The sequence below is a fragment of the Scyliorhinus torazame genome, chromosome 22, assembly GCF_047496885.1.
Source record: "Scyliorhinus torazame isolate Kashiwa2021f chromosome 22, sScyTor2.1, whole genome shotgun sequence".
Taxonomy (NCBI): domain Eukaryota; kingdom Metazoa; phylum Chordata; class Chondrichthyes; order Carcharhiniformes; family Scyliorhinidae; genus Scyliorhinus; species Scyliorhinus torazame.
Window position 1 is genome coordinate 10,207,144 of NC_092728.1, and position 10,723 is coordinate 10,217,866.

General features: G+C 56.8%; 1 protein-coding gene across 1 annotated transcript in view; it reads left to right on the top strand.

Annotated features, from left to right (window-relative positions):
- LOC140399422 (protein-serine O-palmitoleoyltransferase porcupine-like) overlaps positions 1–10,050 on the top strand; it is a 25,236-nt gene extending 15,186 nt beyond the window's left edge. Inside the window, exons 6-9 of the mRNA XM_072488999.1 lie at positions 1,849–1,912; positions 4,328–4,413; positions 7,753–7,863; positions 8,616–10,050. Of these exons, the coding sequence (XP_072345100.1) occupies positions 1,849–1,912; positions 4,328–4,413; positions 7,753–7,863; positions 8,616–8,717 (363 nt within the window). The 3' untranslated portion in view covers positions 8,718–10,050. The remainder of the gene's footprint in view (positions 1–1,848; positions 1,913–4,327; positions 4,414–7,752; positions 7,864–8,615) is intronic.
- The last annotated feature ends 673 nt before the right edge of the window (positions 10,051–10,723 follow it).

Below are 10,723 nucleotides of genomic sequence, written 5' to 3' on the forward strand. Positions count from 1 at the left end.
TGGCATGTCTGCATCGACTCTCACTAACTTCTACAGATGTGCGATAGAGAGCATCCTATCCGGCTGCGGCACAGCCTGGTATGGCAACTGCTCGGGTCCAAGATCGCAAGAAACTGCAGAGTGTGGTGAGCTCAGCCCAACACATCACACAAGCTGCCACCCCCACATTGATTCTGTCTACACCTCCCGCTGCCTCAGGAAGTCAGACAGCAATATCAGACACCGCCCTCCCACCCAGGCATTGCCTTCTTCCAGACTCTTCCATCAGGCAGAATGTACAGAAGTCTGGAGACCCGCACATCCAGACGTAGGAACAGCTTCCCCACAGCTACAAGACTCCTCAACAACTCCCCCTCGGACTGATCTGCTCCCTGCAAGAACACTATTCACGACGCCCTATGCTGCTCTTGCTCGTGTATTTGCTTCGTTTGGCCCCTTGTTCCGCACTGTAACCAATCACGGTTTGTCGATGTACCGTTTGTCAATGTTCTCTGTTGATTATTCTCTTTGCCTACTATGTACGTACTGTGTACATTCCCTCGGCCGCAGAAAAATACTTTTCACTGCACTTCGGTACATGTGACAATAAATCAAATCAAAATCCTGGAACTCCCTCCCTAACAGCACAGTGGGTATACCTACATCTCGGGGATTGCAGCGGCTCAGAAGGCAACTCGCCCACCACCTTCTGGAGGGCGATAAGGGATGGGCGATAATTGCTGGCCTAACCAGAGGACTGGAGGGTGACTCCACTTTCTCAGAAGGATGGCGGAGGTAACCCAGGGAATTACAGAGCAGTGAGTCTCACATTGGTGGTAAGGAAAGCTATTGCAGAGAATTCTGAAGGAGTGTCTGATCAGAGGCTGTCGGCCAGGCTTTGTCAGAGGGAGGTTATACCTCTCAGATTGTGAGTTTTTCCAGGAGGAGTTTGGGTGTATAGATGAGGGAGGTGTAGTTGATGTAGTTTATATGGAATTCAGCAAGGCTGTCTCTCAGTCTGCCGCCGTCCCCCCCCCCCCCCCCCCCCCCCCCCCCCCCCCCCCCGGGTCTTTTGCTGTCTCTCATTCCGTCTCTCTCTCTCTCTCTTTCTGACTGCCTCGCTCTCTCTGACTGCCTCTCTCTCTCTCTCCCTCTCTGTCTCTCTCTCTCTCTCTTGCTGTCTCTCCTTCAGTCTCTGTCTCTCTCTCTCTGTCTCTCTCTCTCCCTCTCTGTCGCTCTCTCTGTCTCTCCCTCTCTCTCTCTCTCTCTCTCTCATTCAGTCTCTGTCTCCCTCTCTGTCTCTCTCTCTGTCGCTCCCTCTCTGTCTCTCTCTCTCTCTCTTGCTGTCTCTCATTCAGTCTCTGTCTCTCTCTCTCTCGCTCTCTCTCTCTCTCTCTCTCTCTCTCTGAATGCCTCTCTCTCTCTCTCTCTCTCTCTCTCTCTCTCTCTTCCCCCCCGGTCCCTTTCTGTCTCTCACTCACTCTCTCTCTCTCTCTCTCGCTCTCTCTCTCTCTCTCTCTCTCTCTCTCTCTCTCTCTCTCTCTCTTCCCCCCCGGTCCCTTTCTGTCTCTCACTCTCTCTCTCTCTCTTGCTATCTCTCTGTCTCTCTCTCTCTCTCTCCAATATCTTCACAACCTTCCCAGGCCTGGACGTGATACTGGTCGAGATGGGACCAGTCCTGTTCATAGAACGTGTCCCAGCCCCACTCAGCGAGTGACTCTCTGGAAAGGGGTTTCCTGGGCAAGGCCCCCACTCCGCTAGCGTTTCCATTCATTTATCTTGCCGGCAGTTTGTTCCCTGGGGCTGGAGTTCCCCAGTGTGATTTACTAACCAGCCGCTTTCTCTGCCCCCCCCCCATTCCCTCCGCAGGGTCTCAGCTTCCATCTTGCGGCAGTTCTACTCTCGCTCGGATTCATCACGTACATAGAACACGGTAAGACATCATTCCTTTTTTTTTAATGTTTTTAATAAATATTTTTTATTAAGGTTTTTTAACAACACAATTTTTTTCCCCTTACAAACAATAACCCCCCCCCCCGTAACAAAATAACGCAAAATCTCCCTGAGCAAGATATAACATGGCAAGATGGTATATTTACATAGCTTTATACACTGGCTCTTGGCACGTACCGTTTCTCCCCACCCTCCATGCCATCTCCCGCTCGTCCATCCCCTCAAACAGTCTCTCGTCCGTTCCCCCCCCAGGGTTGCTGCTGCTGCTGACCGACCTTCTTCTAACGCTCCGCGAGGTAGTCTAGGAACGGTTGCCACCGCCTGTAGAACCCTTGTGCAGACCCTCTCAAGGCGAACTTAATCCTCTCCAATTTTATGAACCCAGCCATGTTGTTTATCTAGGCCTCCAGGCTGGGGGGCATCGCCTCCTTACACAAGAGCAAGACCCTTCGCCGGGCTACTAGGGACGCAAAGGCCAGAATTCCGGCCTCTTTCGCCTCCTGCACTCCCGGCTCGTCCACTACTCCAAATATAGCTAACCCCCAGCCTGGCTTGACCCGGACTTTCACCACCTGAGATATTGTTCCCGCCACTCCTCTCCAGAACCCCTCCAGTGCCGGTCATGACCAAAACATGTGGACATGGTTCGCCGGACTCCCTGAACACCTTTCACATCTGTCCTCCACCCCAAAGAACCTACTCAACCTCGCCCCCGTCAAGTGCGCTCTGTGGACCACGTTAAATTGTATCAGGCTGAACCTGGCACACGAGGAGGAGGAATTAACCCTACCTAGGGCATCAGCCCACAGACCTTCCTCGATCTCCTCCCCCAGCTCCTCCTCCCATTTACCCTTCAACTCTTCTACCAGCGTTTCCCCCTCTTCTTTCAACTCCTGGTGTATTGCCGAAACCTTGCCCTCCCCGACCCATACACCCGAGATCACCCTGTCTTGAATTTCTTGTGCTGGGAGCAACGGGAATTCCCTGACCTGTCGCCTCACAAAAGCCCTCACATGCATATAGCTAAATGCATTTCCCAGGAGTAACTCAAACTTCTCCTCCAGTGCCCCTAGGCTCGCAAATGTCCCGTCAATGAACAGGTCCCCCATTCTTCTAATCCCCGCCCGATGCCAGCCTTGGAACCCCCCGTCCATCTTCCCCGGGACAAACCGGTGGTTACCCCTGATCGGGGACCACACCGAGGCTCCCACTGCACCCCTGTGCCGTCTCCACTGGCCCCAGATCCTTAGCGTTGCCGCCACCACCGGGCTTGTGGTGTGTTTTGTCGGCGAGAGCGGCAGCGGTGCCGTTACCAACGCCCCCAGGCTCGTTCCTTTACAGGAGGCCATCTCCATCCTCTTCCATGCCGTCCCCTCTCCCTCCATGACCCACTTGCAGAGCATCGCCACGTTTGCTGCCCAGTAGTAACTCTCTAGGTTTGGCAAAGCCAACCCTCCTCGGTCCCTGTTGCATTCCAAGAACCCTCTTCTAACCCTCGGTGTCTTATTTGCCCACACATACCCCATGATACTCCTACCTACTCTCTTGAAAAAGCCCTTGGTGATCACGATGGGGAGGCACTGAAACACGAACAAAAACCTCGGGAGGACCACCATTTTGACCGACTGCACCCTACCCGCCAGTGAGAGCGGGAGCATGTCCCATCTTTTAAAATCCTCCTCCACCTGCTCCACCAACCTCGTCAAATTCAGTTTATGTAGGGCCCCCCAACTTCTGGCCACCTGTATCCCCAGATACCGAAAACTCCTCTCCGCCCTCCTCAGCGGTAGGTCCCCTATCCCTCTTTCTTGGTCCCCTGCCTGTAACACAAATAGCTCACTCTTCCCTACATTAAGCTTGTAGCCCGAGAACTCCCCAAACTCCTTCAGAATCTGCATGACCTCCACCATCCCCTCTATTGGGTCCGCTACGTAGAGCAGCAGGTCATCCGCGTATAGTGATACCCGATGCTCCTCTCCCCCGCGGACTATCCCCCTCCATTTCTTGGACTCCCTAAGTGATATGGCCAAGGGGTAAGACATCATTCCTGTCACTGTTAGTGTGCGTGCCTTCAGCAGTCTGGCCCCTAATCCCCGCCCACCCCCTCCCCCCTCCCTCTCTTACCCCCCTCCCTCTCTTCCCGCCCTCCCTCTCTTCCCCCCCCCCCTCCTCTCTTCCCCTCCCTCCCCACCCTGCTCCCTCTTACCCCCCTCCCCACCCCTCTATCTCTTCCACCCCCACCCTTCACCTCGTCCCCTCCCTCCTTCCCTCCCTCCCTCTAATCTCCAACCACCTCCCCCCTCGATTCCCCCATTCCCACTTCTTTCCCCTTAGCTCCCCCCTCCGCAGGGTCTGTCTGAGATTGTCTTTGTGAAACTTCATATTCTTTTTACAGTTCTCAGGAAGCGGTTGGCCGCCATATTCAGCGCCTGCATTCTGTCCAAGAGATGCCCAGCCACTTGTTCCCATCAAAATAAATCGGTAAGAAATATAATTCACTCGACCGTCGGAGTGTGGACCCGTATCCCAGTGAGAGTCAGTGTGTGTGGAACCGGTACCCCAGTGAGAGTCAGTGTGTGTGGGACCTGTACCCCAGTGAGAGTCAGTGTGTGTGGGACCCGTATCCCAGTGAGAGTCAGTGTGTGTGGGACCCGTACCCCAGTGAGAGTCAGTGTGTGTGGGACCCGTACCCCAGTGAGAGTCAGTGTGTGTGGAACCCGTACCCCAGTGAGAGTCAGTGTGTGTGGAACCCGTACCCCAGTGAGAGTCAGTGTGTGTGGGACCCGTACCCCAGTGAGAGTCAGTGTGTGTGGAACCCGTACCCCAGTGAGAGTCAGTGTGTGTGGAACCCATACCCTAGTAAGAGTCAGTGTGTGTGGGACCCGTACCCCAGTGAGAGTCAGTGTGTGTGGGACCCATGCCCCAGTGAGAGTCAGTGTGTGTGGGACACGTACCCCAGTGAGAGTCAGTGTGTGTGGAACCCGTACCCCAGTGAGAGTCAGTGTGTGTGGGACCCGTATCCCAGTGAGAGTCAGTGTGTGTGGGACCCGTACCCCAGTGAGAGTCAGTGTGCGTGGGACCCGTACCCCAGTGAGAGTCAGTGTGTGTGGGACCCGTACCCCAGTGAGAGTCTGTGTGTGTGGGACCCGTATCCCAGTGAGAGTCAGTGTGTGTGGGACTGTACCCCAGTGAGAGTCAGTGTGTGTGGGACCCGTACCCCAGTGAGAGTCAGTGTGCGTGGGACCCGTACCCCAGTGAGAGTCAGTGTGTGTGGGACCCGTACCCCAGTGAGAGTCTGTGTGTGTGGGACCCGTATCCCAGTGAGAGTCAGTGTGTGTGGGACTGTACCCCAGTGAGAGTCAGTGTGTGTGGGACCCGTACCCCAGTGAGAGTCAGTGTGCGTGGGACCCGTACCCCAGTGAGAGTCAGTGTGTGTGGGACCCGTATCCCCAGTGAGAGTCTGTGTGTGGGACCCGTACCCCAGTGAGAGTCAGTGTGTGTGGGGCCCGTACCCCAGTGAGAGTCAGTGTGTGTGGGACCCGTACCCCAGTGAGAGTCAGTGTGTGTGGGACCCGTACCCCAGTGAGAGTCAGTGTGTGTGGGGCCCATACCCCAGTGAGAGTCAGTGTGTGTGGGGCCCGTACCCCAGTGAGAGTCAGTGTGTGTGGGACCCGTACCCCAGTGAGAGTCAGTGTGTGTGGGACCCGTACCCCCGTGAGAGTCAGTGTGTGTGGGACCCGTACCCCAGTGAGAGTCAGTGTGTGTGGGAGCCGTACCCCAGTGAGAGTCAGTGTGTGTGGGACCCATACCCCAGTGAGAGTCAGTGTGTGTGGGACCTGTACCCCAGTGAGAGTCAGTGTGTGTGGGAACCATACCCCAGTGAGAGTCAGTGTGTGTGGGACCCGTACTCCAGTGATAGTCAGTCTGTGTGGGACCCGTACCCCAGTGAGAGTCAGTCTGTGTGGGACCCGTACCCCAATGAGAGCCAGTGTGTGTGGAACCCGTACCCCAGTGAGAGTCAGTGTGTGTGGGACCCGTACCCCAATGAGAGTCAGTGTGTGTGGAGCTCCGTACCCCAGTGAGAGTCGGTGTGTGTGGGACCCGTACCCCAGTGAGAGTCAGTGTGTGTGGGACCCATACCCCAATGAGAGTCAGTGTGTGTGGAACCCGTACCCCAGTGAGAGTCAGTGTGTGTGGGACCCGTACCCCAGTGAGAGTCAGCGTGTGTGAGGCCCGTACCCCAGTGAGAGTCAGTGTGTGTGGGACCCGTATCCCAGTGAGAGTCAGTGTGTGTGGAATCCGTACCCCAGTGAGAGTCAGTGTGTGTGGGACCCGTACGCCAGTCAGAGTCAGTGTGTGGGACCCGTACCCCAGTGAGAGTCAGTGTGTGTGGAATCCGTACCCCAGTGAGAGTCAGTGTGTGTGGGACCCGTACCCCAGTGAGAGTCAGCGTGTGTGGGACCCGTACCCCAGTGAGAGTCAGTGTGTGTGGGACGCATACCCCAGTGAGAGTCAGTGTGTGTGGGACCCGTACCCCAGTGAGAGTCGGTGTGTGTGGGACCCGTACCCCAGTGAGAGTCAGTGTGTGTGGGACCCGTACCCCAGTGAGAGTCAGTGTGTGTGGGACCCGTACCCCAGTGAGAGTCAGTGTGTGTGGGACCCGTACCCCAGTGAGAGTCAGTGTGTGTGGGACCCGTACCCCAGTGAGAGTCAGTGTGTGTGGAACCCGTACCCCAGTGAGAGTCGGTGTGTGTGGGACCCGTACCCCAGTGAGAGTCAGTGTGTGTGGGACCCGTACCCCAGTGAGAGTCAGTGTGTGTGGGACCCGTACCCCAGTGAGAGTCAGTGTGTGTGGGACCCGTACCCCAGTGAGAGTCAGTGTGTGTGGAATCCGTACCCCAGTGAGAGTCAGTGTGTGTGGGACCCGTACCCCAGTGAGAGTCAGTGTGTGGGGAACCCGTACCCCAGTGAGAGTCAGTGTGTGGGGAACCCGTACCCCAGTGAGAGTCAGTGTGTGTGGGACCCATGCCCCAGTGAGAGTCAGTGTGTGTGGGACCCGTACCCCAGTGAGAGTCAGTGTGTGTGGGACCCGTACCCCAGTGAGAGTCAGTGTGTGTGGAATCCGTACCCCAGTGAGAGTCAGTGTGTGTGGGACCCGTACCCCAGTGAGGGTCAGTGTGTGTGGGACCCGTACTCCAGTGAGAGTCAGTGTGTGTGGAATCCGTACCCCAGTGAGAGTCAGTGTGTGTGGGACCCGTACCCCAGTGAGAGTCAGTGTGTGTGGAACCCGTACCCCAGTGAGAATCAGTGTGTGTGGGACCCGGACCCAAGTGAGAGTCAGTGTGTGTGGAATCCGTACCCCAGTGAGAGTCAGTGTGTGTGGGACCCGTACCCCAGTGAGAGTCAGTGTGTGTGGAATCCGTACCCCAGTGAGAGTCAGTGTGTGTGGGACCCGTACCCCAGTGAGAGTCAGTGTGTGTGGGACCCGTACCCCAGTGAGAGTCAGTGTGTGTGGAATCCGTACCCCAGTGAGAGTCAGTGTGTGTGGGACCCGTACCCCAGTGAGAGTCAGTGTGTGTGGAACCCGTACCCCAGTGAGAGTCAGCGTGTGTGGGACCCGTACCCCAGTGAGAGTCAGTGTGTGTGGGGCCCGTACCCCAGTGAGAGTCAGTGTGTGTGGAACCCGTACCCCAGTTAGAGTCAGCGTATGTGGGACCCGTACCCCAGTGAGAGTCAGTGTGTGTGGAATCCGTACCCCAGTTAGAGTCAGTGTGTGTGTGTGTGGTAGTTTTAACCATTCCTCCTCTCTTCCCCTTCCAGAATTTCCTGGTCTGTTTGATCAACCTCATCTTTGGGTTGCTCAGTGTTTTCTACCTCACTTATCTGGGCTCGTTTTTTGACATTGATGTGGAGGAGGAGGTGGAGGAGGAGGTAAGGGGGGGGAGCCGCATGGGGGAACGGCTCAGTATCGGGCCATGTTGGGGGGGTTTCTTCACCCAGTGTGGGCACCTGTGGGGTCGATGGGATTGGACTCCATCTGCCTTTTTAGCGATGGCCGCCTTGCTTCTGCCGGAATTAACCCGAGCCTCATGCCTCCAACCCGGCTTTCCTGTCCCTCATCCAGATGTGGGAAAAGAGGCCAGGAATGTTGAGGGCCAGGCGGGAGCTGGGGATGGAGAGGGACGCCGAGTTAAATTGGCCAAAATGCTGCTATCCAGAGTGACCCGAGATGCTCCACCGAGTCGAATAGTTGGCTTGACGATGTGCCAGGAGCGGGTCCGATCGGTTGAGTGCATGAGCGTGTCCTGGAATGCCCCCGAGGGCGTTGGTTCCCTTCATCGCCCAGCTGATCTAGGGTATGGCTGGGGGGGTAGCAGAGTGTGGTGCGAGTGGGCACTTGTTTTCCACGTACTCCCCCTGGATTTCGGGAGGGTGGGTGGTACATGCCAGTAGGAGTTGGCTGCTCCGCCCTCCGCCTTCCAACGGTTTGTGGAAGGGGGGATGGGGTCAGGAATGAGCGGTGTACGAAGCAACCTGCAGTCGAATAGCCGTCTAACTTGTGTTTGTTCCATCGGGCATTCGGGTTAGGGGGTGGTTTGCGAGGAGGGGTGGTGGGGGTTGGATGGGAGGGGTCGGGTCCCTTTCCCAGGAGCTGATAGTTGACTCGTGCCTTTCTCCTGCAGGGCTATGGAATGACCTTCACCTTGCAGAAGTGGCAGGAGCTGAGCTGGGCCGGGCACTGGGTGACCTTCGCTCTCTGGGTTTTCTATCGGTTGTTAGGCTGAGACCTGAGCCCTCGGAGGGCGAGAGATGTGGAGGGTCCCCTCAAACACGCGCTGAGGGATCCCTTTCCCCGACTGGCGTCCCCTTTTGGGTATTTTTTTTGTTTGTAAACTAAAGGAGGAGTGTGTCCTGTTCCGATTGATTTCCCAGGGACATCTTCACCATCTCGCTGATATATGTTTTTCGCCAGGACGCCCCTGTCACTATCTTCCCGTTTTTCCCAGGAATGGGGTGGGCTCAGGATTAACCTACGGAGAAAGGTTCGCCTGGCGAAGGCATTTTTCCCCCTTCCCTCACCACCACCTTGCTCATCCCCAGGCTGGTACCCAGGCGCAGTAACAGTGTGATTGCAACAACAGGACGAGGCCTCTGTCCAGCCTGTTACACAGGAACAGGAGGAGGCCCATTCAGCCCCTCTCCAGCCTGTTACACAGGAACAGGAGGAGGCCCATTCAGCCCCTGTCCAACCTGTTACACAGGAACAGGAGGAGGCCCCTCTCCAGCCTGTTACACAGGAACAGGAGGCGGCCCATTCAGCCCCTCTCCAGCCTGTTACACAGGAACAGGAGGAGGCCCATTCAGCCCCTCTCCAGCCTGTTACACAGGAACAGGAGGAGGCCCCTCTCCAGCCTGTTACACAGGAACAGGAGGAGGCCCCTCTCCAGCCTGTTACACAGGAACAGGAGGAGGCCCATTCAGCCCCTCTCCAGCCTGTTGCACAGCAACAGGAGGAGGCCCATTCAGCCCCTCCAGCCTGTTACACAGGAACAGGGGGAGGCCCATTCAGCCCCTCTCCAGCCTGTTACACAGGAACACGAAGAGGCCCATTCAGCCCCTCTCGAGCCTGTTACACAGGAACAGGAGGAGGCCCATTCAGCCCCTCCTCTCGAGTTGTTCATTCAGTCAGTCCACAGCTAATTTGTATATTAATTCCATCTCCCGCCTCAGCGCCATAACCCAATATATCCCCCCCCCGCCCCACACGCACACACCCAACAGAAATCTATGAAACTCGAGTGAAATTTTCAATCACCTTAATCCCACCTCGATCAGATCACCTCCTCGATATTCGAGGGGAATGAGCACCGCCCCCCCCCCCACCCCCCGTACCCTGACGGCGGTTCTCCAGTATGAGGGCTTCCCTCCCGGAGCACTCAACTCTCCGGCGACATCCGCACGAGTCCGTTTTCCGCCACCTTCACGGGAAGCACTCCAGATTCAGCCTGATGTGAGAATGTGGTTCCCGCCCTCCCCCTCCACGTTTATTCTGTCTGCTGTGTCGCTAAACCTGCTCAGTGTATTTATACTGAAATATATTGGAAATATTTACATGTCTCTGTGTTCCCTCTGCTTTCATTTGGTTCCGTTGGACGAGTCTGCAACCAGTCCAGCTATCCCATCAGTGAGTCAGCATTAACCCGAGACCACCCTCACCACTCAGACCCGTCCCTGTGTGGGGGGATCACAGACCCCCGTCCATCACCGTGTGGGGGAATCACAGACACAGACCCCCGTCCCGTCACCGTCTGGGGGAATCACAGACCCCCGTCCCGTCCCCGTGTGGGGGAAATCACAGACCCCAGTCCCGTCCCCGTGTGGGGGGATCACAGACCCCCGTCCATCACCGTGTGGGGGAATCACAGACACAGACCCCCGTCCCGTCACCGTCTGAGGGAATCACAGACCCCCGTCCCGTCCCCGTGTGGGGGAATCACAGACACAGACCCCCGTCCCATCACCGTGTGGGGGAATCACAGACCCCGGTCCCGTCACCGTGTGGGGGAATCACAGACACAGACCCCTGTCCCATCACCGTGTGGGGGGATCACAGACCCCCATCCATCACCGTGTGGGGGAATCACAGACACAGACCCCCGTCCCGTCACCGTCTGAGGGAATCACAGACCACCGTCCCGTCCCCGTGTGGGGGAATCACAGACACAGACACCCGTCCCATCACCGTGTGGGGGAATCACAGACCCCCGTCCCATCACCGTGTGGGGGAATC